The following is a 27,858-nucleotide window of genomic DNA, read 5'->3' as shown; positions in this document are numbered from 1 at the left end:
TCCGTGAATGTGAAGGCAGCGTCCACTCACGCTCACAGGGAGTCTCCTGGGATGCTGCTCAGCTGGGAACCAGCTCCTGGGACCCAGCGCCCCCTGAGGGACACACAAGACTCACCCTGGAGACGGGCGTTCTCCATCTCTGACAAGGCACCCACGCTTGGACTTTCTGCTCCCAGCCTTCCCTGAAGTCAGGGAGAAGCAAAGCCCTGCGTGCTAGACCACAGGCTTGGCACAGAGAAGCCTCAGAGAGCAAGTCTATGGGGCCAGCAGTGTGGTGCAGCGGGTTAAGCCTCTGTCTGCAGTGCGGCATCCCATATGGGCGCTGGTTCGAGTCCCGGCTGCTGCACTTCTGATCCAGCTCCCTGCTAATGCACCTGGGAAACCAGTGGAGGACGGTCCAAGTGCTTGGGCCCTGCCACCCATGTGGGAGGCCTGCACAGAGTTCCTGTTCCTGGCTTTGGCCTGGCCCAGACCTTGCTGTTGCGGCCACTTGGGGAAGGAACCAGTGGGTTGACAATCTTTCTCTTTATCACTCTACCTTCCAGATAAATACACAAATACATTTTTTTAAAAAGATAAAAGGTAGAGGCTGAAGGGCCAATGTTGTAGCACAGCAGGTTAAGCGACCTCCTGTGGCGCTGGGATCCTGTAGGAGGGCTGGTTCAAGCCCCGGCTGCTCCACTTCCGATCCGGCTCCCTGCTAATGTGCAGGGGAGGGCAGCAGGTCACAGCCAGAGCGCTTGGGCCCCTGCACCCACGTGGGAGACCCGGATGGAGTTCCGGGCTCGCGGCGTCAGCCACTGTGGCCACCTGGGGAGTGCACCAGCAGACGAAGACTCTCTCTCTGCGACTCCGCCTTTCAGATCCATCAAACTGTAACAACAGACCTTGCTTATTTCTGTCAATAATATGAACCCAAAGAAATAAAATATCTTCAAAAACCTTAAGGGATCCTCCTACGGCTCCAGGGGCCCCAGGGGGTCCAGGGAGTCCTGCATGGGGCAGGGGGTGGTGCAGCCGGCCCCGCAGGGTCCCCAGACACAAGCTGCAACCCCAGGCCCCAGCAAGAAGTAGCCACCAGGGCCCGGGGCACTGGCGTGGTAGCTTAAGCCGCTGCCTGCAGTGCCTGCATCCCATATAGGGCGCCAGTTTGAGTCCCGGCCGCCCCACTTCTGATCCAGCTCCCTGCTTATGTGCCTGGGAAAGCAGCCCACGTGCTCAGGTCCCTGCACCTACGTGGTAAATCCGCCTCCCCCATGAAGCTCCTGGCTTTGCCCTCCCCCAGTCCCGGGCTTCTACGGCCGTTTGGGGGAGTGAGCCAGTGAATAGATCTCTTTCTATAATAGCTTTTCAAATAAATTAAGAAAAATAATAGTAAAAAGATAGCAAGTTAACCTGCCCGGCACACAGCCCCAGGGTGCCAGCAGCAGTCCTCCACGCATCAGCCGGGGCCTGGCGCGCACCTGCTGCCCGCTCCCCCAACCCGCGGAGCCCGGGACCCAGCGAGGCCGCCCGCTCCCGGCTCCGCGCTTTGCGGTGAACACCTGCTTCCTCCACCTTGCCCGCGTCCCTGGCTCGCTGAGTCGGGCGAGTGGACCCAGCTTTGGGGTCCCAGAGCCGCCCCTCCGACTAGTTTCGGGGGTGTCCCGCGAGGCGCCCGGGAGCACGCGCGGCGGCGCTGGCGGACGGCGCCGCTTGGCCCTCGCGGCAGCCCGTAGCCCCCAACCCTTCTCGTCAGACCACGACTTGGAAAGACCCCCTGGCCCCCGAGGCGGGTTCCTGGCTAAGACCGGCCTTTCCTCCGCGAACTGCCAGTCCTCAGACCCTCCGTCCCAGCCGGCGCCTGCTCGGCCCCGCACTCCGCCTCCGGGGCCCCGCGCCCCGACCGCGGCCGCCACTGCGCAGGCGCGGCGCCGCTGACCCCGCAGGGTTCACTTCCGGCGGCCGCTCGGCCCGGCGCTCCAGCCAGGGCTGAGGGCTCGCGCGTCCGCCCGGCTTCGCCCTCTCCCGCCCGGCCCCGAGCCGAGCCGCGCCGCGCCGCGCCGCGCCGCGGGGCCCGCTCCGGCCCGGCCATGAGCGCGGCCGCATGATGCGGCGCTGCCTCGGCTGCAGCCGCCGCCGCCGCCGCCGCCGCCCGGGAGGAGCCGCAGCGCCGGGCGACCCCGCCCGGGCCTCGGGTGAGTGCGGGGGCCGCGCCGAGCCGGCGCTCACGCCCGCGGCGCAGCCGCTCCCCGGAGCCCCGCGGGCTCTGCGCCGGCGCCCGGCCTCTCCTTGCGGCTCCCGGCCGCCGTCGCGGTCGGGCCCGAGGCGCAGCCCCGCTGCTTGCCTGGCTTCGGGCGGCGCGCTCCGCTCCCGCGCGGCTAATGAGGGGGTGGTTTTATGGTTGTTTATGGGCACGGATTACAATGGGCTTTCTCGCACGTGGCCCTGGGGCTTCTGCAACGCCCGTGTCCCTCCCCGCCTTGTGCGGCGTTTACTCGGTGCCCGCCTTCCGGGCCGTGGATAGGGCGGCGCTCGGGGGGCTGTAGGCGGTGGAGACAGCCATGCGCTGGTGAACAACCGCTGTCTGAGGACGGCCGGACTGCTGCCTGCTCGGCTGCGCTGTCCGGGCTGCGGCCGCCCTGGTCCGAGTGCAGACGGCGCCGTGCGCGGCAGCGCTCCGTGCCTGCGGCGATCGGCTCGGCTCCGGCTGCCCCCGTGCGCTGGACGTGGAAGTCCGGCTCCATCGCTTCCGGCTCTGGGTGGTGACCGCGAGCTGCCCTCACCTGAAGTCCCCGGAGTCACCTTGGTCCGCGTGCCCGCGGGGCGGCTGGCCGGCTGCCGACCGGGAAGTGGGCGCTCGCCCCGGGGCGGCCCGAGGCTGGTGCTGTCCGGGAAACGCGTTTGTGCCCGCGCTGGGAAGCAGAAGGGGTGGAGACAGGGGTCTGGATTTGGCCTGCTGGAGGGAGGTAGACTGGTTGACGCACACCCGGGAGTGGCGGGGTGGGACACAAGGGGCCAGCGTGGCTGGGCGCCCCGAGCTGCCTCTGACCTGCCCAGAGCAGGCCGATGAAGTGGAGCCTGGCGCCCCGCTCCTACTGCGCTGTGACACGGAGCCTCCTGCAGGGAGCGGGGTGTGGGAGAGCAGCGCTCGCTGCCCTGACCTTTCCAAAGATTTGTTTGTTTAATTGAAAGAGTTACACAGAAGGGAGGCAGAGAGAGAGGCCTTCCACCCTCTGGTTCACTCCCCAATTGGCCGCAAAGCCAGGAGGCAGGAGCTTCTTCCGGGTCCCCCGCGTGGGTGCAGGGGCCCAAGGACTTGGGCCATCTTCTGCTGCTTTCCCAGGCCACAGCAGGAAGCTGGATGGGAAGTGGAGTAGCTGGGCCTCGCACCAGCGTCTGTATGGGATGCCGGCAGTGCAGGCGGTGGCTTCACCCGCTGCGCCACAGCGCCGGCCCCATGCCGCGACCTTTGGTGCAGACCTACTTTCAACTTCTCGCAGGAACTGCTGCCTGCCGGCCTGGACTCGCGATGATGTAAGTCGTTCAGTCGTGGTTCATGTGAGCAAAGAGCACTGGGCAGACTTCCCGTGCGCAGCCGGCGTTGGGCTGAGCTCGCAGTGTCCTGCGTGGAGAACTGCACACACAGATCTGCAGCAGCAGGAAAGAGGAGGGCGGTGCTGTGGCAGGGTAAAACCCATAGGGACGCCGGTTCGAGTCCGGCTGCTCCACTTCTGATCCAGCTCTCTGCTGTGGCCTGGGAAAGCAGTAGAAGATGGCCCTGCACCTGTGCGGGAGACCTGGAGGAAGCTCCTGGCTCCTGGCTTCAGATCGGTGCGGCTCCGGCCATTGCAGCATCTGGGCAGTGGGTCTTCCATCTGCTGGTTCACGCCCGGGATGGCCACAACAGCCAGGGCCTGGCTAGGCTGTAGCCAGGAGCTTCATCCGCGTCTCCCAGTGGATGGTAGGGGCCCAGCCATCTTCCGCTGCCTTTCTCATTCGCAAGGAGTTGGATTGGAAATGGAGCAGCCGGGACACAGGCAGCGCCTACGTGGGATGTCCGCGTTGCAGGCCGCGACTTTACCCGCTACACAAAGATGCCGGTCCTGGGCTATGTTTCTTTAGAAAAAGCCACTTTGGAGCTGGCATTTGGCAAAGTGAGTGAGACATTGCTCAGGATGGCCCCTCCCATGGTGGGGTACCTGGGTTCATAGCCCGGTTCCACTCCTGATTCCAGCTTCCGGGCGGTGGGTTAGGGTACCAGGGTCTCTGCATCCTCGTGGGAGACCTGGATTGGGCGCCCAGCTCCTGAACCGGCAAATGGGAGCTGTCTGTCTGCCTCTCAGATAGATAAAAATAAATACACTCATTAATTAAACAGTTTTAATTGGGGTCCAAGTACTGGAGCAGAGTGTGAAGTGTAAGGTCAAGGTGCGTTCTCACTGGGCATGCTTGTTCCCAAAGCAGTCTTCAGAGTGGGCGTTCCCAGCTGGCCTGGCCCTTCAGCTGGGAGCTGTGAGAAGCGTTCAGCTAGCTGCAGAGTTTGGGGGCACAGCCCACAGGAAGGCCTCACGGAACTCGAGGTGTGTATGTCACCGTTAGGGTGTATTAAGGGAAAGGCTGCAAATAAAACCAGTCCTGAGCAGAAGCCTGCGGGGCGGAGTCAGGGAAGTGGCATGTGACCAGAGCCCTGGTCGCTCCCCTGTGCCATCAGGGCGGCCCTGGTGCATGCCCGGGGCCCTGGTCACCCTCTCTGTGCCGTCAGGGCTGCCCTGGTGCGTGCTCGGGGCCTGGTCGCCCTCCCTGTGCCGTCAGGGTGGCCCTGGTGCGTGCCCGGGGCCCTGGTCGCCCTCCCTGTGCCGTCAGGGCGGCCCTGGTGCGTGCCCGGGGCCCTGGTCACCCTCTCTGTGCCGTCAGGGCTGCCCTGGTGCGTGCTCGGGGCCTGGTCGCCCTCCCTGTGCCGTCAGGGTGGCCCTGGTGCGTGCCCGGGGCCCTGGTCACCCTCTCTGTGCCGTCAGGGCGGCCCTGGTGCGTGCTCGGGGCCTGGTCGCCCTCTCTGTGCCGTCAGGGCTGCCCTGGTGCGTGCTCGGGGCCTGGTCGCCCTCCCTGTGCCGTCAGGGCGGCCCTGGTGCGTGCCCGGGGCCCTGGTCGCCCTCCCTGTGCCGTCAGGGCGGCCCTGGTGCGTGCCCGGGGCCCTGGTCGCCCTCCCTGTGCCGTCAGGGCGGCCCTGGTGTGTGCCCGGGGCCCTGGTCACCCTCTCTGTGCCGTCAGGGTGGCCCTGGTGCATGCCTGGGGCCTGGTCGCCCTCTCTGTGCCATCAGGGTGGCCCTGGTGTGTGCCCGGGGCCCTAGCTGGCCCCCCGTGCTGTCAGGGCAGCCCTGGTGCGTGCCCAGGGCCCTGGCCGCTGCCCCTGTGCCATCACGGCAGCCGAGATGCGTGCCCGGGGCCCTGGCTGCTCCCCTGTGCCGTCAGGGCGGCCGTGGTGAATGTTCGCGTCCCAGGGACGCTCACCTGAGCACCGCTGTCCCGTTTCGCGAGGCCTCCGTTACGTGAGCCTGGCTGATGGATGGACTGCTCTTGCGGCTGATCTGTTTCTGTGTAGACACTGTGTGACCCCAGCTCCCCCTCAGATCACATTTTTTTTGTCTTTTGGATGTGGCCAGACCCCACCCTAAATCACGTTGCTGGCCAAGGACAGAAGCCAGTCCTTTTTCTGATATGGTTGATTGAAAAAAAATTATTTTTTTAAAAAGATTTTTTTATCTGTGAGGCAGAATTAGAGAGAGAGAGAAGTTCATCTGCTGGGTCACCCTGCAAATGGCCGCAGTGGCTGGAGTTGGGCCAATTCGAAGCCAGGAACTTCTTCTGGATCTCCCACGCGGGTACCGGGGCCCAAGCGCTTGGGCCATCCTCCACTGCTTTCCCAGGCCACAGCAGGGAGCTGGATCGGAAGAGGAGCAGCCGGGACTTAAACTGGAGCCTGTGGGGGTGCCAGTGCTATAAGCGGATGCTTCACCTACTACGCCATAGCACCACCCTTAGATGATTATTATTTTTGATTGATTGATTTGAAAGGCAGAGTCAGAGAGAGAAAGGTCTTCTGTCTGGTGGTTCACTCTCCAAATGGCCACAGCTGCCAGAGTTGGACCTTTGTGAAGCCAGGAGCTTCCTCCAGGTCTCCCACGTGGGTGCAGGGGCCCCAGCACTCGGGCCGTCTTGTGCTGCTTTCCCAGGCACATTATCAAGGAGCTGGATTGGAAGTGGAGCAGCCAGAACTCCAACCGGTGCCCATCTAGGCTGCCAGTGCCACAGGCAGCAGCCTCACCCTCTGGGCCACAGCACCGCCCCAGGGTTAAATTCTTTACCACATGGCACCCTCCTGCTTTCCTCGGCCTTGACAGATGGCGTAGATGCTGCAGGAGGAAGGAGCTGGGAGAGTCCTGACCTTGGTTTCCTCTGACGCGCGTGTGCCTCAGCGCCTGTCAGTCTCCCACCCCAGCTGCCGAGGAAGGGAGAGCCCTGCGTCGTCGTGTCCGTGCCTTGGGCCCTGTCATGGGGCTGAGTAGCGTTCACTGTTACTCGCCGCGTGGTCTTCCCTTTCCCTTGCTTCCTTACCTCCATCTACAGACCTGTGCTAACCTTGCTACTCTTAGTTCTGGGCGCCACCAGCTTCTGATCCATTCCTGAAAAACATTTGCTAGAATCCTTTTAATCCTTTCATAAGATCCGAGTTCCTATGGGGCCAGTATCAGGCCTTCTGTTGTTTCAGTATCATATAGTTCTTTTTTAAGGATTTGTTTGAAAGAGATACAGAGAGAGAGGAAGAGACAGAGATCTCCTGTCCGTTGGTTCACTCTCCAGGTGGCCACAAGAGCCAGGACTGGGCAGGCCGAAGCCCGGCGCCCAGAACTCCATCCAGATCTCCTGTGTGGTGGCGTGGGCCCATGCACTTGAGCCGTCCTCAGGATGCATTAGCAAGAAACCGGATCAGAAGTGCAGCTGGGGCTTCACCTGCTGCACCACACTCCTGCCTCTTCCAGTGTCTCTCTCTCTCTTTTTTTTTTTTTTTAAGATTTTTTAAATTTATTTAAAAGGTAGAGTTATAGACAGACAGAGAGAAAGGTCTTCTGTCCACTGATTCACTCCCCAAATGGCTGCAAAGGCCAGAGCTGGGCTGATCTGAAGCCAGGAGCAGGAGCTTCCTCTGGGTCTCCCAGATGGATGCCGGAGCCCAAGCACTTGGGCCATCCTCCACTGCTTTCCCAGGCCAAGCAGAAAGCTGGATCGGAAGAGGAGCAGCCGGGACTCAAACTGGTGCCCATATGGGATGGCGGCACTGCAGGCAGGGGATTAACCTACCGCGCCACAGCACAGGCCCCCAGTGTCTCTTGAGACGAGCAGCAGTGTCATGGACGTACTTTGAGCCCTGAGAATTCTGTGTGTCCCACACCCATTTACTCCTCCCGGAATGCAGTGTAAAGCCCTTGCTCTGGGAGGCGGTGCTTTGGTGGAGGCGCCAGTGGGTCCTGGCTGCACCTTCACAGCCTGTGTGTGTGACAAGCTGCCCACTGGCTGTCCAGGACTCGGTTTCCTTGTCCTGAAGATGAATCCGGCGCCCCAACCGGGATTAGAACCCGGTGTGCTGGCGCCGCAGGCAGAGGATTAGCCTAGTGAGCCGCGGCGCTGCCCCCCCCCCCCCCATAGTGTTTGTATAATCCACACTGCCCAGGAACTTTGTGAAGTATTCTGATTCGCTGGTGTGTCAGTTTCCTATTTTGGATTTCGATGAACCTGGCGTCGACGTTGTAGGAGTCCGTTTCCTGTTAAACAGCGTTGTGCTGAGGAAGGTGTGGGAGAGGTGGGGCCACCGGTCTGACGCGTGCTCAGCCGTCCCCTGGGAATGCCGGGGTTCATTCTGGATGTCGAGTTCTCGAGGTGTCGTTACCTTGCTGGGATTTTTGCAAGTAGCTGCCTTTGCCTCTCAGAGTTAGGCTGTGGCCCTGGCGACAGGCCTCACATACGTCTCCTGCGTGTCTGGCTTCTCCCCACTCTGCCTCGTCTCCCTCCAGCGTAGCCCCTGCTCTCTGGAGCACGCTCAGCGAACGCTGTGGAGGCTGGAACGTACGGAGGACCTGCTGCTGGGCCCGGGAGAGGTCTGCAGACGGGAGTGGTTTCAGGGATTGGCGTGATCTGATTGGTTCCTGTGAAGGGCCACGCTGGGTGCTGAGAGGGGCCTGGCTGCTGGGAGAGGAGAGGCACTGAGTGTAGAAAGGGGCTGGCTGGGAGAGGGCATGAGTCGTGCCACACATGAGTTCACGGTACCTTGTTGGGGGGAGACGGAAGAGGTAGTCAGATCGGGCAGAGCCCACAGCACGTGCTGACGTGGGGCGGTAGGACGAAGCCATGCATGAGGGGTGGGTCTGTTTCTGGTGTCGGCAGCTCGATGGTCTGGGCCCGGTGTTGCTCCGGGAAGAGTGGGCTCTGAGGATGGGCGTGGTGCTTCCCTGCTGACCCCCGGCCCCCGGCCCCCGGCCGCAGTCGCTTTCCAGGTGCAGTGTTCTTTTTCCACTGCCTGGGGCTGAGGCCCCCTGGGATTATTTCTGGACCGCATGTAGATTTGGTAGTTAAGGGGGAATCCGGGATCAAGCCTGGCATCTCCCCGTGTACAGAGATCCGTGGAGAAATGTCTGGTAAGAGAGTGGGTGTGGCTAGCAGGAAACCGTGCAGGCTGCGCTCCCCGCCCACCACGGGGTTGGCTCCATCTCTCCAGGCCCACACTTCCTCGGCTGCCTCATGTGTTCTCTCCGTTTGCCATAGTTTTGATTTGGGCTGTCCGAGTGCTTTTCTGTATTTAGAGTGATTGAGCATTTTAATAGAAAAGGCCTTTATAAGAGGGTTCAACACAGTTCCTGTGCGGTGTGCCTGAGATGCCAGAAGGGGTTGAGAGTCGGCTTTAGTTGGGTTGGTACTCTCCTTCGGATGCGGGAACGTGACAAGGAATACCACGTTGCTGTGGCGGACAGTGCTGGTTTGAAAGCATAAACCGCGTGTTTGCTGCTGGGCTGGGGACGCGGTGACGGGGGCGCTCTGGGTAGCTCATCTGAGTGCTGTGACGAGGGCCTGGCGCTCTAGTCCCTCACCCGACTCGGGTTCGCTGTATCACAGGGCCGCTGACCTGAGTGCTCGGCCGTCTTTCTCCCATCAGCTCGGCCTCTCTGCACCAGCCTGTTGGCGTGGCCACCTACAAGGGTTTACCGTTCCCTGTGACACTCGGCTTTCTCCCGGCCTCTGCCCTGCCCGTCCACCTCCTCTGGGTCCTCCTCAGTCCCTGCAGGCCACCTGTGTCGCAGTGGTCATCATAGGCGCCTGCTGCCGCACGCGGGGCTTGGGTCAGCCACCCCGACTCGGGTGCTTGCTCCCGTGGCATCCCGGGAGTGCTTCATCGGCTCAGCCTGTCCCTGCCTTGTCTTTCCAGTTTCCTCACAGCTTCTTTCTCTCCCACCCTTTCCTTCTCTAGGGCTCCTTGTCCTGGGTGTGCAAACCTGGACCCTCATTTTTTTTTTCCGAGAGATTTATTCATGTATCTGAAAGGCAGTGTCACACAGAGGAGGGAGAGACAGAGGGAGGCATCCTCCGTTTGTGGATTCATTCCCGAGATGGCTGCAACATCTGCACTGGGCTGGGCCAGGCTGAAGCCAGGAGGGAGGAGCTCCTTCCGGGTCTCCCACAGGGGTGCAGGGGCCCAAGCACTTGGGCATCCTCCACTGCTTTCCCAGGCACGTTAGCAGGGAGCTGGATCAGAAGTGGAGCAGACAGCGGCTCAACCTGCCCTACCACAATGCTGGCCCCTACCTTATCCTTTAAAAATAGAAGCTTGCCTTGAACCTACATTGCTTTTGTAGTTGCAAGAAAAGTTCAAAGTACAAAATTAGGAAGAACGAACGGGGGCCACGTAGCTTCGTGCTTTCAGTCCGAGGTTTCAGTCGGCCAGCGGGGCGCACGCGCTGTTCAGCTTCCGCGCAGCTGCTTCGTGGGCGTGGTCACCCCAGAGAGCAGCACCGGAGGGGTGGGGTGCAGGGACCTGGGGTTGACTCTGATACTTCACTCGCTGTCGCTGGGTGGGTCCTTAAATCCTGTGGAACTAAGGGGGCTTCCCTGAAAAGTGGGGGGACCAGGAACTGCTTAAGGATCGTCGCGAACACTGGATGACACACGAGGGGTGTTTTTTGTTTTTTTTGTTTGTTTTTTGGTTTGTTTTTTTTTTTTTTTTTTTTTTTTTTTTTTTTTTTTTGACAGGCAGAGTGGACAGTGAGAGAGAGAGACAGAGAGAAAGGTCTTCCTTTGCCGTTGGTTCACCCTCCAATGGCCGCCGCAGCCGGTGCACCGCGCTGATCCGATGGCAGGAGCCAGGTGCTTCTCCTGGTCTCCCATGGGGTGCAGGGCCCAAGTACTTAGGCCATCCTCCACTGCCCTCCCTGGCCACAGCAGAGAGCTAGACTGGAAGAGGGGCAACCTGGACAGAATCCGGCGCCCTGACCAGAATCCGGTGCCCCGACTGGGACTAGAACCCCAGGGTGCCGTCGCCGCAGGCAGAGGATTAGCCTAGTGAGTCACGGCGCCGGCCCACACCCTTTTCCTTCTAGCTGTAGATGACCATCACATGCTTGCAGTTTGAAACATTTGCTTCTTTGTGTTTCTCACCACTCAGTCTCCTGTCTTAGCACTTAGTTACTGAAACAGGAGGAAGAGGCCTGCGGCGACCCAGCTGGCCCTGGGTGCTCCATCGGGGTGCTCCATCGGGTGGTCGGCTGCTGCGGACTTTGGGGCCCGCCAGCCCTCCCCCTCCAGGACGCCCTGGCCTGCCCACTTCCTCCCTTTCCTGCCTGTGTTGCCCAGGCTCCCAGCCTTGCGCCTCAGCTCCCATGAACCCCAAGTTCCAGAAGCTGGAGGCCCTGGGGCAGAAACGCTGGCGGCACTGCCCCCTGGCGTTCCCCCATTGGCCGCCGCGCCAGGCCCTGTCCCCGCCTTTGCCTCCGTGGTCTCTGCTGGCTGCTAGTCTTCCTCCTGCCAGCGTGCTCTCTCCTCAATGTCATCCATGTTCCCAAGTTCTGGTGCCACCTGCTGCAGCCACGCGGCGCTCAGAGGGCTTGCTTAGCGAGCCGCAGCCCAGGCCTTCCGTCACGCCCTCCTTTGCGCCGTGTGCCCTGTTCCTCTGTGCACCTCCCGTGCTGTCCTCTTGTCCGTGCCTGGCTCCTCTGCAGGGCCCACCCAGGCTGTCGTCACTGTCGATACGTTCTCTGTTCTCTAGACAGAATTAGCTTCGTGGTCCCCTCCTGGTGTGGGGAACAGCACCTGGCGCAGTGTTCTACGAGGCCGCTCCTGTGCCTTGGGTTCCAGGCCCCGCCCACGGCTGTTGGAATCAGGCAGATCCCTGGCGGCATCGCCGTGTGCTGCCTGTCCGTGCCTGCGGCAGCTCGCTTACTTCTGTGTTGTATCGGTCACCAGTGGGCGTGTGAGTAGTGACGCGCTGATGAGTCCGCACAGCTTGAGTTCTCACATAAACACGGCTCCAGACCCGAGGGGAGACCTCGTCAGCAGGGCAGGAACGCTAAAGTGATTACACCCTGGCTTTTTAGTAGTGGCTGGTCACCACAGAACGCCGCTGTCTTTGTTTACTTGCTTGTTTTCAGTGCCTTAATGAGAAACACGTTTCTGCTCACAGTCAAGGAAGATGGTGAGGGAGGAGTTTCAGACTGCTTGAAGTGAGATAAAAATAGACACGAGGCGGTTCCGGACGCTGAGGAGCGGTGCGTGCGGCTGCCTGTTCCCTCTCCCCTTCGTCGTGCCACAGTGCCTGTGCTGGTTACCCCCCTCCCAGTAGCGTGGCGGTCAGGGCGCGAGCACTGTGTGATGAGACATGCAGTGCGCAAGGTAAGTGTGTACTTCACTGGTGTGCGTGTTTTTTAAAGATGTATTTATTTTATTTTGAAGTCAGAGTTACACAGAGAGAAGAGAAGCAGAGAAAGAGAGAAAGAGAAAGAGAGATCTTCCATCCGCTGGTTCATTCCCCAATTGGCTGCAACAGCCAGAGCTGTGCTGATCCAAAGCCAGGATCCAGGAGCTTCTTCCCCGTCTCCCACGCCGGTGCAGGGGCCCAAGGACCTGGACCATCTTCTACTGCTTTCCCAGGCCATAGCAGAGAGCTGGATCGGAAGTGGAGCAGCCAGGATTTGAACCGGCACCCATATGGGATGCTGGCAGTGCAGGCAACAGCTTTACCCACTACAGCACAGTGCCAGCCCCTCATTGGTGTTTTTTAACAGCTCGTTGAATTTCGTCTTACAAACACATATTGTGTGGTGGGTGCTGTGGCACAGCGGGTAAAGCGGCCACCTGCAGTGCCGGCATCCCATGTGGGCACCAGTTATAGTCCCAGCTGCTCCTCTTCTGACGCAGCTCTCCGCTGTGGCCTGGGAGAGCAGTGGAAGATGGCCCAAGTGCTTGGGCCCCCGCACCCCCATGGGAGACCCAGAGTAAGCTCATAGCTCCTGGCTTCGAATCAGCCCAGCTCTGACAGTTGCAGCAATTTGGGGAGTGAACCAGCAAATGGAAGACCTCTCTCTGCTTCTGCCTCTCTGTAACTCTGCCTTTCAAATAAATAAATCTTTAAAAAAGACACACACATTGCTGTGTCACCTGCCTCCCTGTCTAGGTGTAGCCATCAGCTGAGCGTGACCTTGGGCTTGTGCTCAGACCCTGCTCTGTTCTTCGCAGGTGGAGTGGTCTTCCTGGCTGCGGGTGGAGACACTGCGCGCTCCTCTGGCCTCTTGTGCCCAGCACAGCATCTTAGAGATCTGTGCTGCGGCTTCTATCGGGGATCCTTCCCTTCTTTGCAGAAGCGCGTCGGTTTATGAGGATACACAGTGGTTAAAAGTCACCTCCTGTTGATGAACACTCGGGGGTTTCTAGTTTCGGGATATAAAGCTGCTGTGAGCGGTTTTTCTTTTTTAAGATTTACTTATTTGCGAGGCAGAGTTACAAAGAGGGAGGGAGAGACAGAGAGATCTCCCCATTTGGCTGCAAGAGCCGGAGCTGGGCCGATCTGAAGCTAGGAGCTTCTTCCAGTCTCCCACGTGGGTACAGGGGCCCATAGACTTGGGCCATCTTCCACTGCTTCCCAGGCCACAGCAGAGAGCTGGATTGGAAGTGAAGCAGCCGGGACTCGAACCGGTGCCCACATGGGATGCTTGTGCCACAGCGCCAGTCCCCTATGAAGGGATCTAGTACAAGTTTTGCGTTCGTTTTTCTTGGGTAAACACCTAGCAGTAGAACTGCTGAGTCATGGGGTCAGCGTTTACCGTTACTTTTTAACGTCGGATTGGGTATTTTGTCTCATTGCAGAAATCCTGCTGCATACCTAACGCTTACAAGTGGCAGTCCTATAGCTTGCAAGCCAGTTTCAGATTTTAAGATTTATTTAATTGAAAGAGAGAGGGGGAACCAGAGATCTTCCATCGGCTGGTTCACGCCCCAAATGGCTGCAACCTAGGCCTGGGCGGGGCCAAAGCCAGGAGCTCCACTTGGTCTCCCTCATGGGTGGCAGGCGCCCAAGGACGTGGGCCAGCTTCTGCTTTCCCAGGAAGCTGATGGGAAGCAGAGCAGACGGGCACTCTGGTACGAGAGCAGGGAGTCTTGGGGTGGCTTAACCCGCTATGCCAGAACGCCAGCCCCTGGTTTCAGATTCTAAATGTCGTTCACACGAGCTCACTGGAAAACAATTCAAAATGCTATTGGCCGGTGCCGCGGCTCACTTGGCTAATCCTCCGCCTGCGGCGCCGGCACCTCGGGTTCTAGTCCAGGTTGGGGCGCTGGGTTCTAGTCCCGGCTGCTCCTCTTCCAGGCCAGCTCTCTGCTGTGGCCTGGGAGTGCAGTGGAGGATGGCCCAAGTGCTTGGGGCCTGCATCCCATGGGAGACCAGGAGAAGCACCTGGCTCCTGGCTTCGGATCAGTGCAGCGCCGAGTGAACCAACGGAAGGAAGACCTTTCTCTCTCTCTCTCACTGTCTATATAACTCTACCTGTCAAATAAAAAAAATGCTATTAAGCATTTCAAGTTGTTGCCCATTGCACAGGTACTTAAATAAACGTACTGGGTGGTACCTCATTCTAAAGCTGCCTCGGTTCTTTAAGCAGCTCGGGATCCACCCTGAGCTGGCGTGGAGGGGCCTGCGTGCACGCCCTGCCGAGGGACGCCTCCTGAGGAATCTGGCAGTGGCTGGAGTGGGCAGAGGCCGCTGTAGCAGAGCCTGGCCCTGGTGGGGGCGGGGCACACAGGAAGCCGAGCGAGCTCTGGGGTCTTGGGAGACGCACCAGAGCGTGTGCGATGATGGCAGGAGCCCGCCTCTTGTGCACCCCCAGCCCGTTCACCGTCTCCCCCTCGCGCCTCCTGGTGAGCTGGTCTGGGGCTTCCCACTTCTCTCGCCCCTTCAGTGCAGCGGTGGATGGTTGAAATAAAGGCTAGCCAGGTTGGGTCTGGGTGGCCCCTGGGGTCCTCCCTGAGGGTGCTGGCTCACAGACTCGTAGTAAAAGCAGGAGGCCAACCTGGACAGATTCAGCTAAGTCGCTCGCGTCCGGCACAACTTAGATGAGCAGCGACTCCTCACTTAAGCGAGTTCCCAGTGACAGAGCTTCGTGGCAGGGAATGCGTGTCACTTCTGTACACTCTGAAAGGACTTGGTAACGAGGGAGCTGTCCTTCCTTGTCTTCCAGATCCTGTCACTCGGCAGCATGCGCCTCCAGACCCTGACCAGCAGGCGCCGAGCGTCCCCGTGATGCTCAGCGGCCGGCTCTGAGGTGAGTGTGCCGGCACAGGGCCGCCTTCCCGCCGTCGGGGTTGGTCCTTGGAGAAGGAGTCTGCATTGAGTGGGAGGAAGCGGGATGTGCGGGTGTCCCGGGACGCGAGGGGTCTGCCGCTGGCCTCAGCGTCTGGGAGACGGCGCTTCGTGGCGCGTGGGGATGCAGAGACAGGCTTGGGGGCGCAGGCAGGATGCCATCAGGTCACCAGCGAAGGAGAAAGACGGTGTGGCGGGCCCGTGCCTGCCTCTTGGAGACGGGCTTCCGCAGGGGCCGAGGGGGCGTGAGCGGGGCTGGCTCCCAGAAGCCTGTGCGTTGCGGTGTTGTGTCGCTGTTGCAGGGAGCTCCCAGGGTTCGGAGCGGGCTCAGTGTGGAGGAGAGCTTTCTCCGTTTCCTCCCCTCCCTTCCCGTTGCACTAATGAAGGGTGCTGCAGTGACTCAGCGGACGCGGCGCCCTTGGCACCGGGACGCGTCCAGCCTGACCTTGCTGCGGTCCGCGGTCGCTTTCCGGAGACGCAGTGACACGGGGCTCACAGGTTGTCCTGCGGCTGACTTGCAGTGGGAGTGTGGACCTCCACAGAGCACGGGCTCTCAGGGTCTGGGTGCCACCGGCCTAGCACAGCCGGTGTTGGGGTTCCTGTGCGGATGCCCTGCCGTCGGCACCCCCGCAGGGGCTGCGTCCTGTTCTCTCAGGCCCTGCACGGAGGCTGTGCTGCACTGGCTCAGATGTGGGCCTGTGCGCCTGGCAGGGACTCCAGGCCCTGCTTTCTGCGTGGAACTTGACGCCATCAGCCTCGTGCCCTGTGGAACCGTGGCTTGTCCTGCTGCCCAGCCAAGCACCCCTCCCTGTGGGGCGTGGCCCTGAGACGGAACCGTGAAGCAGGGTGGCCCTGGCTCAGTCCTTGGTGCTCTGAGCCCTGGATGGCGAGTCCCTGAGAAACTGACAGTGAAATCACCAGGCCAGTGGGGTCTGAGGCCGCGTCTGGTATTGAGCTGCCCTCAGCAAGCGTGCCCTTGGCTGTGCCAGACAGCGCAGGTGCACAGGGGGACCACTGGTGGGCGGCAGGGAGACCTCGGGCGGGCGGAGAGGTGTGCAGGACTGCCCTGGGTACAGAGGTGAGTGAGAGGAGGCCTGAAGAGGGCGCAGGCGTTTCCTCTCCCCTGTGAGCAGACGACGCCAGCAACTCTGGCCACGAGTGCCGCTCCTCCATGGAACCCCGATGGGAGAAGGCCGCACGTGGAGGAGGGTCACTAGGAAAAGTACGTTTTAGTTCCTGAAGCCAGATGCTGGATATAAAAATACAGGGAAGGTCTCACAGGAATGACTTTGGCGGAGGAGTCGATACCTGAAGGAAACTTGAACAAGATTCAAACAGCGTGAGGGGCCTTCTAGAAACAGGGCTCAAGGGCTGAAGACAGTGGAGAGAAATTGGGAACCTGCCACAGAAACATGGCCACGTGGTGCCAGAGCGAGCGAGGCGCCGGCGTCCGGGCAACGCTGGCCTCCCCTGTGAGTGCTGGCGCAGGTCCTGGCTGCCACACTGGGGAAGCAGCAGAACGTGGCCCCTCCACCCCGGGGTTCCAGGCTCCTGGCTGTGGCCTAGCTCGGCCCTGGCCGTTACAGCCATTTGGGGAGTGAGCCAGTGGATGGAAGGTCCTTCTGGCTCTCCCTCCCTCTCTCCAACTCTTTCAAATTAATAAGTCTTTAAAAAAAAATCTTAAAAAGGAAAAGAAGAGGGAGAAATGGGAGTGAACGGGGAACAGAGAGGGGCCAGGTGCGAACCGTGAGCTCCGCGAGCAGGCACCCGTGTGAAACAGTGGGCGGCCGGGCATGGCTGGTCGGCGTCGGGGAGTGCTCTTCGGGGGTGCTGTGTGCATCCCGTGCGGGACTCTGGGGCGCAGGCTGCTGTTCTATGTTGCGCAGACTGGACCTCTGACCCTGCGTGGCTGTGTCGCCGTGGAGGTGACAGTTTTGTGTTGTAGGCAGAACCTGTACTGTGCGGTTTAGTGTGTCTAGACAGTAAAACAAGAATGTGAAAGGTTGGGAAACTCACATCTTAACTGGTTCTGTTCTTTTCTGCTGTGTGCATTTAGACAAACACATCACATTGAGTGTTCAAGTGGGTGTGTGCAGGAGTGGGTGTGTGTATTTGTGTGAGTGGTGTGTTTGAGAGAGGTGTGTGTGTGTGTGTATGAGCTGTGTGCAGGGGTGTGTGTGAGCTTGTGTGTGTATATGAGTGTGTGCAGGGGTGTGCTTGAGTTTTGTGTATGTGCGAGCTTTGTGTGTTCAGGGGTGTGAGCTTATGTGTATATGAGCTGTGTGCAGGGGTGTGCTCGTGTGTGTATCAGCTGTGCAGGGGTGTGTGCGAGCTGATGTATGTACATGTGAGCTGTGTGCAGGGATGTGTGTGAGCTGGTGTGTATGTGTGTGCGAGCTGATGTGTGTACATGTGAGCTGTGTGCAGGAGTGTGTGTGCAGGGATGTGTGTGAGCTGGTGTGTTTATGTGCAGGGGGTGTGTGAGCTGGTGTGTTTACGTGCAGGGGGTGTGTGAGCTGGTGTGTTCATGCGCAGGGGTGTGTGCAAGCTTCTGCGTGCGTGTGCGTGTCCTGTGAGCCTCACCGGCTGTCGCCCCTGCAGGGTGCGCCGGGAAACCATGCAGCCATCAGGACACCGACTCCGGGACGTCGAGCACCACCCGCTGCTGACTGAGAATGACAACTACGACTCCTCGTCCTCCTCGTCCTCCGAGGCCGACCTGGCGGACCGGGTGTGGTTCATCCGCGACGGCTGCGGCATGGTCTGCGCCGTCATGACGTGGCTTCTGGTCGTCTACGCGGACTTCGTGGTGACCTTCGTCATGCTGCTGCCCTCCAAGGACTTCTGGTACTCCGTGGTCAACGGGGTCGTCTTCAACTGCCTGGCGGTGCTCGCCCTGTCCTCGCACCTGCGGACCATGCTCACCGACCCCGTGAGTGCGCACTGGGGCAGGGCCCTGCCCCGGAGGCCGCGGGCTGTTGCTTCACCTCTTTCTCTGCTAGCTGGGGAGGAAGCTTGCTGAGCCAGGAGTGAGGTCGTGGCCCACGGGCGCTGTGGCCTACGGCTGTTTGCTCATGGGGAGAGACTGCCAGACAAGGGTGCTTGGCAGCTCTCTGGTTTAATCCTCTCTAACAGAGGAACATTTTTTTTTTTTTTTTTTTTGCCAAGGGCCATAAAGATGTTTATAGCATTATTCATAAACCATACAGAATTACCAACCCAGCAATTAGCCTGCTGTAGCTTTATTGAATTTCAGGTCCCATTGAGGCTGCCTCCGCAGGGCCTTCCCCACCCGTGCTCTCAGAGATGGGCTGAGGCCTGGGCTCGTCCGGTTCCGCCGCTTTGCTCCTCTTTGCTGACGTCTTCTGACAGGACGCGGCCGGTTTCCGTTCTTCAGGCTGAGGGTCAGAGGTATCCAGGACGCTTCCGGCCTGTGCTAAGACCGGGAGCAAACGGTGCCCTTGGTTATCCGGTCCCAGGCAGGGCTCAGCCTGCGCAGCCGAGAGGGGGGCTCCGGTGAGGAGGGGCGGCTGCTACTTGGAGGAAACCAGAGTGGAGGTCCCCAGGGCAGAGACCCTGTCGGCTGAGAACCGGCGGTGGTCGTGGCTTTGGCAGCTGGGAGCTGAGCTGCCGTGGGTGGGAGCCTCATCTGGCTGGGGTCTGACGGCGTCCTGCTCATTTCCGCGTTCCCGGCAGAACGCCCGCGGGCGCCACACCCGCCGCTGCCTGGAGCTGCCCTCGGTTGCTCCACTGTGGAGTGCGGCAGATCAGGGGTTTCTCTGGGAGGTTTCCCTGGAGGAGCTCTGTCCAGGTGACCGTCTCCCTGGCTGTGGCCCCAGGCAGGTCCCTGCCCGTGGGCGTCGTGCAAGGCTTCCTGCTGTGTGTGCGGGAGGCCCCGTGCAGTGGAGACGTCGCTCAGTGCCTCCTTAGCTCTGCTAACAGGGGCGTTTCTCCCTGGTTCCTCTAAACCTGCCGACACCCAGCAGCCAACCCCGTCCCACCTCTCCCCTCCCTTCTGGGAGGGCCTTTTTTTTTTTTTTTTTTTTTTTGACAGGCAGAGTGGACAGTGAGAGAGAGAGACAGAGAGAAAGGTCTTCCTTTGCCATTGGTTCACCCTCCAATGGCTGCTGTGGCCGGCGCACCGCGCTGATCCGATGGCAGGAGCCAGGTACCTATCCTGGTCTCCCATGGGGTGCAGGGCCCAAGCACTTGGGCCATCCTCCACTGCACTCCCTGGCCACAGCGGAGAGCTGGCCTGGAAGAGGGGCAACCAGAATCCGGCGCCCCGACCGGGACTAAACCCGGTGTGCCAGCAGCAGATGAGTTCGGGGTGCTGCGTGTGTGCCGCTGCCGAGAACACAGAGCGCAGCCCGGCGCTAGGCTGGGGAGGAGCCGGGGGTCTGTGTTGGAGACGGAGCTGAGACGGGGTGCGTGAGGCGCAGCTGGCTGTGCCGAGACAGGGTGCACGCGTGTCAGGTTGCAGGCGTGAGGCGCGGCTGGCGGAGCTGAAAGCATCGCACGCCCCGGCGGCCTCAGGCCCTCACCACTAGCACGTGTGGACGCTTTTGTCACCCGTAGAGCAACCCCTCCCCGGCCCTGTCTGCTTTCGTCTCGGGCCTTGGCCGTCCTGGACGTGGCGCAGCAGTGGTCACACTGCGGGCGGCCGTGTCTGCTTCCCTCCGTAGTCCCTGTGTGCAGGTGTCGGCCTTCACTCCACGCATGCCTGTCCGTCGTCACCACCAGGTGATGGGCATCCGGGGTTTTCCGCTCTTCGGCCGTTCTGGATGGTGCTGCCGTGACGTCTGTGTGGCTGTTCACTTCTCGTGGGGACTTGAGGCGTGGACTCGCGGGTCATTGGCAGCAGCGCTCGGCCGAGCCAGGCCATGCTCAGCGGCTGCACTGCTGGCTCCACCAGCCCTGTCTGCGCCCTCACCAACCCTTGCTGCGCGCTGTGGTTTTGATTTGCATTTCCCTAACCACTAGCGATACTACGCATCTCTTCACAGGCCTGCAGGCTAGGTGTACGTCAGCTTCCAAGAAATGCTTAGCTGAGGCCTTTGTCCATTTGGGTGGCTCGCCTTCTGCCATGCTGCCTGTACCCCAGGGACATGCTGCAAAAGCCCCTGGGAGTCCGTGTACAGCCAGCCGGGGTCACGGTGTCTGAGGAGCCCCCGGGCGAGAGTGCCTCAGCCCTGCCTGTGGAGTGGGATGCCAGGAAGCGGAGGGACAGGCTGGAGGACGCCCTGTGCACGGTCTCTGGGGTCCCTGCACTTGGCACGCCGGCTCTCCTGGTACAGAGGGCAGAAGGGCCGCTGCACAGACCAGGCCCAGCTGACCCTGCGTCCACACTGTCCTGTGTGTTCTTCTCTCACCTGAGAGTGGGTGGGATCCGGGGGCGGGGGTCGCTGTCGCTATGGAGGAAATGGGCACTCTCCCTTGGGCCATTGCGGCAGGTGCTGTCGGCCTCCGCAGTGGCACTTGGGACCCCCTGGTGCACAGCATCGGCTCTGCCAGCCAGCCCCAAGGGCCTGGGTGACCGTGTTGGCCATGGGCTGGGGTCTGCAGCTGTGAGGGGCTGCTCCTGCTCTGGCCCAGCGTCCCCTCCAAACAGGCCCCCAGGAGCCCCTGGCTGCGCCTTGAGAGCCATCTCCGCTCAGCTCCTGTTGCACCAACTCCTCTCCCGTCTCCTGTCCTGGACGACACCTGCGTGTCTGAGATGGAGGTGCACACGGGCTCGGGGCTGTCAGGCCTCTGTAAAACCCGAGTGGCCTGCAGCAGAGTTGACACGCTTAACTGTCTAACAGAGAGAGACAGAGAAAGGTCTTCCTTTTTCCATTGGTTCACCCCCCAAGTGGCCGCTACGGCTGGCGCGTTGCGGGACAGAATCCGGCGCCCCGACGGGACTAGAACCCAGGGTGCCGGTGCTGCAGGCGGAGGATTAGCCTAGTGAGCCGCGGCGCCGGCCGACACCCTTAACTTCTGAGCTTCTCTGAACAGTTTGAGTGTTAGAAGCCGTGGGGTCTTGACCAGAACCGCTCCCACGATGGGGAAACAGGACTGCTCAGCCCTCGTGGGGAGGCCGGCTGCGGTCAGGCCAGGTGGCGACGCCACCCTCCCCCCGCGTCTCCTTCCTGTGATGTGTCTGCTACTGTGGGGTCCCTGCCCAGCTCTGCTCGGGGTCTCCCACGGCCCCTGCTGCCTCTTGCCACTCGTCCAGGCGTCCTCCCTTCATTCCTGCTGCCTGCATGGACTGCCGTCCCTGACCCCTCCCGGGGCCTGCTCTCCAGCGCTGTCGTTTCCCTGTGAGCCCAGGCCCTGGCTCGAGGCCTCTTCCCTACCTTGAAGCGCCAAGAACTGCCACGTGATTCTGCCTGCCGCCTCCAGTGCCACGGCTTCCAGAAGCGTCTCTCCCAGCGCGAGGCCATCGCAGGCATCCACTGCCCTGGGACGCAGCCTTCCTGCGTTTGGTTTTTGTTCTATAAGATTTAGTCCCTGGCACCCGCCCACCCCCAGTTCGCAGTGGAGGACTAAGGCGATGCAGAGCAGGATCCCCAGGGACAAGAAACACCTTCCAAAGGTTTTGCTCTCTCCTTCCCTCCGTCTTGCCAACTCCCAAGGCCCGAAGCTACACTCACTCATGCAAACACACAAAACCCCACTGCCCATTTTTTTGGACACCAGCACTCACCTGTAAGACATGCGGGCCCTGGGAGGAGCGAAGGTGTCCAAAGCCTGTGTGAGGACCCCAGAGTGGGGAGATGGCACGCCCCTTAATCTTCACACAAAGATAAGTGACGGAAGCAGGCACCCGGCTCTTCCCTTCTCACTGTTAACTACTTGCACGCCCTGGGCTCTGTACCTCATCCACCAGCCAAGGGCAGACGTTTGCACACGCCCACCCGCGGCACGTGGAGATGAGCTCTGTCCAGCATCCCTCACTCGGGGGTAGGGGTCCCTGAGGATCAGCGAAGGGTTGAGAGGGAACGCGGACAGAAGGGTTTGGCTTGAGCTCTGACCGAGGAGGCAGAGGCTGTAGGCGGGCACAGGTTTAGAACCGACACGGTTTCTGGGCTTTTGTTTCACGTGATTTCGCTAGGGGCTGCGGAACGGATGCCCCTCAGAGGGTCTCTGCTGATGACAGACTCGCTAACGGCCATCCTTAAAGGAGGCCCTGCCCAGCGGGGAAGCAGCAGCAGGAGCACGAACAGCTGGTGCAGGAGAGCTGGAGGCTCCCACAAGAACCCACGCGCTGTCCCCCCCCCCCCCCCGGCGTTGCTGCGTCTCCAGAGGAGGAGCGGGGGCGGAGCAGGACCCTAGACGTGGGTCTGGTATCGCTTTGTTCACGGCTCAGCTCTGCCGCCGACCGGATGTCCCCTCCCTGGGTCGCCAGCTGTGGTCCTGCTCCAGAGGGACGCCTGGCCCGCCTGCGGCTGGCTCCTCTGGCACTAGGGCCGCAGTGGGCAGGTTTGCGCGTGGAGGCACGCGGTGAGCCCGGCCGAGCGCCCGGTGTGGGGTGACGCTACAGCACGAGATAGGTCCACTTGGAGATCTGGTTTGCTGCTCCCTCGCGGCTGACAGGACAGCCCCGTGGCAGCATGGCCAGACCCCTCCCATGGGGCTGGGCACCGGGAGGGGCGGCACCAGCACCTTGTCCTGGCCTGTCCGCGGTAAGTTGGAGAGCCCACGGACGGTTTCTCAGTTTGCGGGGGAGGTAGTGGGGACTCGTTTTTGTGTGTATTTTCATGCTGGTTTTTGGTGGAACATAGAGCTCCCAGCCCGGTCAGGGTCACCGTCCTTCCTCGTGTTGTCGTCTGTAAGCGGCAGCTACAGCACCGCCTGTGGTTTGCTGACGGGAGCCTCAGGCCCTGCACACTCGCGGCTTGGGGCTCAGCTGCTTCTCGCCACGTCAGAGCGTCCTCCTTGCCCGCAGGGGGCGGTGCCCAAGGGAAACGCCACCAAGGAGCACATGGACAGCTTGCAGCTCAAGCCCGGGGAGGTGATCTACAAGTGCCCCAAGTGCTGCTGCATCAAGCCCGAGCGCGCCCACCACTGCAGGTACCGGCGGGAGCCCCAGCACCGGGAGGGCCGGAGCAGGCGGGCGGCGTCCCGCGGAGGCTGAGCAGCATCTGCCTTCACCCGGCTCCCGCTGACGCGGTCGCCCTCTGGTTTCTCCCTCACCCTGGCAGCCTGTGTGCTCCTGCAGGGGAGGCTGACGGGCGGTGCCTGCACTCCCCAAGTCATGGTCACAGGGCCCAACCACGGGGCGGGGCTGCACCTGCAGGGTGTCTTCCCTTCCTGGGTCGGATATGCCGAGATGAACGTCCGAGCATGAGCTGGGGACCATCTGATGGATGCCGGCAGGAGAGAACCAGAGTCCAGGGGGCTCTGTCTCCCTTACGGCTGCCGGGGGAAGTTCTAGAAGATTCACACCCACACAAGTGCCAGAAAAAGCAGAGGAAGGGGTGTAGTCAGAGTGGAGCAGTAACCCCGGGGGGAAGGAGGGTGGGGGGGACAACACGGCATGGGGCTGGACTGCCGTGGAGCCAGGGGCACGCGCCATGGGGCTGCTTCAGGGGACGACAGCCGTGTCCCAGAGCTTGGGGGGAGGCATAGAGCACAGAGCTGCTTCAGGGGACGATAGCCGTGTCCTAGCGCTGGGGGGGGGTGGCACAGAGCATGGGGCTGCTTGAGGGACAACAGCTGTGTCCTAGCGCTGGGGGGGGGGCACAGAGCATGGGGCTGCTTCAGGGGACGACAGCCGTGTCCTAGCGCTGGGGGGGACAGAGCATGGGGCTGCTTGGGGGACGACAGCTGTGTCCCAGAGCTGGGGAGGGGGACAGAGCACGGGGCTGCTTCAGGGGACAACAGCTGTGTCCTAGCGTTGTGGGGGGGTGGCACAGAGCACGGGGCTGCTTGAGGGACAACAGCTGTGTCCTAGCGCTGGGGGGGGGGGGGCAGAGCATGGGGCTGCTTCAGGGGACCACAGCCGTGTCCTAGCGTTGTGGGGGGGGGGGGGGACAGAGCACGGGGCTGCTTCAGGGGACGACATCCATGTCCTAGCGCTGGGGGGGGGGACAGAGCACAGGGCTGCTTCAGGGGACCACAGCGTGTCCCAGAGCTGGGGAGGGGGCACAGAGCACGGGGCTGCTTCAGGGGACCACAGCCGTGTCCTAGCGCTGGGGAGGGGGCACAGAGCACGGGGCTGCTTGGGGGACGACAGCCGTGTCCCGACACTGGGGGGCGGGGTCACTGGCTCGTGTGTGCCGCGGGTGAACTTTGATGGCTTGCAGAGCACAATAAATCTGTGTAAAAAGGTGAAATGGGAACTTTGGGCAGGTCACGGGTGATGGGCAGGTTACGGGTGATGGGCAGGTTACGGGTGATGGGCACACAGACATCAGGCTGAGAAGCTGAGGTGGGGAGAGGTGACGCCGTGCAGCCGTCCCTGGCGTGAGGAGGTGTGCTGCCCTGGGTGTTGGGCTCAGTGTGGTGACACGCGCGAGCTCCCTGAAACACAGCTGACAGCGAATCAGCTTCAAGTCAGTCAGGTGGCCTTGGGCGTGGCAGGAACACGCTCAGTGAGCGGTCAGCTTTTGTGTTTCATTGAAGGGGACTTTTAACTTGCAGGCTTGCAGCTCTGGGCCCTTGACTGGTCGGGTTGTGTCGGGAGGGCTTGGGAACCTGGGGCGCGTGGCTCTGGGGAGCAGACCTTGCGTTCCCCGGCTCTGAGCCTTCCAGCAGCGGCGAGGCTGCACTGTGGCGGCCGCCCCGTCCACCTCCCCGGCTTTCCCGCAGTTACGGTGCCCTGGCGTGTCTCGGGCGTGGGTGCTGAATACACACTCTGCTTTTCAGTATTTGCAAAAGGTGTATTCGGAAGATGGATCACCACTGCCCGTGGGTGAACAACTGTGTGGGGGAGAAGAACCAGAGGTTCTTTGTGCTCTTCACCGTGAGTACCGCCGCCGCCGAGTGTGAAGCCCTTTAGCCAGAAGCTCCCCTGGTGGGGGGTTATTCAGACCCCAGACGTGGGAGGGCGGCCCCACGGGCAGACTGGGCCGCCTGACTGCCGGTGCTCGCCGGGCCTTGTTCCCCGTCGGGCCGCATGCCGCTGTTGCTGACCGCGTGGTGACTTCACTTGGTCCACTGTGGTCCTGGGCAGGCGGCAGGCAGCCTCTGGTCCTCCGCTCGCGCTGCGGAGGCGCCAGCGTGGCGTGCGTCTCCGCCGCTGCTCCTGGGAGATCGCGTGGCTGCATTGCTAACCGGCTCCCCTTCCTTGTAGATGTACATAGCGCTGTCGTCCATCCACGCTCTGATCCTCTGTGGGCTGCAGTTCATCTCCTGCGTCCGTGGGCAGTGGACTGGTGAGCCGACTCCGTGGGTCACGTTACGGGGGCCGAGGGGCAGCTATACGGGAGGCAGGCACTGTGGCTGTCATCACTATTTATTTCCTTAGGCTTCAGCGTGGCCATTTTGCCGAGGTACTGAGGTCACATAATTGTGGTCACCTCCAACGGCGCGTGTATTCGTGTCTGCAGACGCTTGAGGCTGGGGGAGCACAGGTTTCTCTCACCAGACCTTGTGCGTGTTTTCTGGGTGGCCGGCTGGCCACTGCCAAGGGCGGCCTCAGTGTTGACTGGGTGACCTCGGCAGGGGTGCCGGAGCCGGTTCTTGGCTGTCCAGCCGAAGTGCAGCTCCTTCCCACCCCAGGGAACACGTGCTGCCCGGCGTTGGCCGCGCTGTAAAAGCAGTTCCGTACCCAGATACTCACAGTGGGCGTGGCAGCCTCAGGAGGTGGGGTGTGCGCCTTCCCCTGCCCCTCGGGCACGGCGGCCGTGCCTGCTGGCAGCGTGAGACTTCCCCGGGAGCTGGCCCGGCGGCCCCGGGGCTCCTCTCTGAGCTGAGACCACGCCCCGCCCCGTGACATGCTCCTGTGCACGCGGTCCCAGCCACGCTCTCGTCCACAGAGTGCAGCGACTTCTCTCCCCCGATAACTGTAATCCTGTTGATCTTCCTGTGCCTTGAGGGGCTTCTGTTCTTCACGTTCACGGCCGTCATGTTCGGCACCCAGATCCACTCGATATGCAACGACGAGACGGTAGGCTGTGCCCCGCCCCGTGCACGGGGGGGGGGGGGGGGACGCCGCGTCAGCGGAGGTCTGGAGGGGCGTGGGTCCCCGTGTCTGCTGCTCTGTCGTCACACACGCGTGCGCGAGCTTCCAGTCTCGGGAGGGCCAGGCCGGGCCCCAGCAGCGCCAGCATTCACCGTGTGCCGCGGGTGGAGTTGGCGCTCGGTGTTGGTGTGGAGTCAGACAGCAGTGAGGCTGGCCGTGCTCCTGCAGCCTGTGGGGCCGGGGCTGGGGTCGGGGCCGGGCTGCAAGGGGAGCCCACGCTTGCTGGAGCCGCCCTCTCTCCATGGTGTGGGAGGCGGAAGCTTGGCGGCGGCCCCCGTTACGGCCGTGTGGTCTGACCCGGCCTGCCAGGGCGTCCCAGAGCTGCCGCCCACCCGCCTGCCTCTGCTTGCAGGAGATCGAGAGGTTGAAAAGCGAGAAGCCCACGTGGGAGCGGAGGCTGCGGTGGGAAGGGATGAAGTCCGTCTTTGGGGGGCCCCCCTCGCTGCTCTGGATGAACCCCTTTGTTGGCTTCCGACTGCGACGGCTACAGACGAGACCCAGGAAGGGAGGCGCCGAGTTCTCCGTGTGAGGCCGCCCGCCGGGCTGGAGCTCAGCCACGTTCCGTCACTCACTCGGGGTCTGCAGGGTCCGCGGCTCCCTGGCCTCCGTGACCCCTGGGCAAGCTGAGGCCTTGTCCGTGCCGCTGACCGGAGGGCAGCTGGATCCGTTAGGAATTCTTGCGATCACAGGGGTTGCTGAGTCCTGTGTACTGAGCTCTCTTCAGTCTCACTGCAGGGAACAAGAATTCTGCACGCGGGCGTGTCAGGGCGTCCCCCGGCGCTTCACCACGGCTGGGTGCCTCGCACGGACGGGCAGCTTCCGGCACATGGCCCGCTGCCCGGCGCAGGCCCCCAGGCCTCTTCCAGAAGTCCGTGTGCGTGTGTGTGCACTGTGCGTGTGTGCATGTGTGTCCCACAGCAGTGTTCAGGCGCCGTGACCTCCAGCGGCCGTGTCCGGCGGACAAGCTGTTCTGCGGACGCCGAGGCCTCAGGGAAGGGGCGGGCGCGGCGCTACGGCGCACTCCCTGTGGACGTACTGCGGGCAGAGCGCGTCTCGATCCAAAGAACAGGCGTGCGCGCTTCCCTGGGCCCCTGCTCCCCTTTAGTTAAACATCTAGACAGCGGCTGAGGGCCGTGGAACTGGGTTGGTTTTTTTTTCATGTTCCAACCAAATTAGCAGTGTAGACAGGCACCTCAGCGAGACAGGCGGCGGCCTCGTGCCGTGCAGTGCCGTGCTGACACAGGTGTGGGGAGAAGCAGGGGCCGCTGAGGGGACCCCCGGCCAGGTGGTGACAGACTTGGCCAGAACGCAAACAGCTCCCCTCGGGGACTTGCCTTAACTCGCCGGCCGCGTCCAGCAGTGGCTTGTGACAGTCCAGGGCTTCCGCTGGGTCTCCCCGCCGGGGGCTGTTCTGTTTGTCTTAATTACCCCACACCCTGTCCTGGCCAGGGCTTCTGCCACTGCCAAGGCAGCCCAGGCAACCCGCTGGGGGCACGGGCCAGCTGAGCGAGCAGACCGGGAGTTGGCAGGGCACCGGCCGTGTCACAGCAGGGGGACAGACGCAGCTGGGGGGCCAGGAGCCAGATCTGCTTCCGGAGATGGCTTGCATCTTCATTTGCACACCTGGGTGGTTCGCGTGTCCTGGGCTCTGGCGTGAGGCTGTCCTCTGTCAGTGGAGTCCCGCAGCGGCTGAGCCCTGTGCGGCTCGGCAAGTCTGTGCACACCCAGGATTCTTGAGTTGTCAACCTCTTCTTGCAATGTAACTTTTTTATGAAATAAAGTAACCAATGACAGTTCTCGCGCCGCGTAGTTCTTTGTG

At 61.8% G+C, this 27,858-nt stretch overlaps 1 protein-coding gene across 1 annotated transcript; it reads left to right on the top strand.

Moving 5' to 3' along the window:
* Positions 1-1,933: 1,933 nt before the first annotated feature.
* ZDHHC7 (zDHHC palmitoyltransferase 7) lies at positions 1,934-27,835 on the top strand. Its single transcript, XM_051847355.3, has 8 exons — positions 1,934-2,177; positions 14,748-14,831; positions 17,471-17,801; positions 22,800-22,924; positions 24,722-24,818; positions 25,149-25,230; positions 25,834-25,964; positions 26,392-27,835. The coding sequence occupies exons 3-8, from the start codon at positions 17,487-17,489 to the stop codon at positions 26,566-26,568; spliced, it is 927 nt and encodes a 308-aa protein (XP_051703315.1). The 5' UTR covers positions 1,934-2,177; positions 14,748-14,831; positions 17,471-17,486; the 3' UTR covers positions 26,569-27,835.
* Positions 27,836-27,858: the final 23 nt, after the last annotated feature.

The sequence above is a fragment of the Oryctolagus cuniculus genome, chromosome 18 (assembly GCF_051225735.1).
Source record: "Oryctolagus cuniculus isolate XC-2025 breed Fujian yellow rabbit chromosome 18, ASM5122573v1, whole genome shotgun sequence".
Classification (NCBI taxonomy): domain Eukaryota; kingdom Metazoa; phylum Chordata; class Mammalia; order Lagomorpha; family Leporidae; genus Oryctolagus; species Oryctolagus cuniculus.
This window is presented reverse-complemented; position numbering and strand designations above follow the sequence as displayed.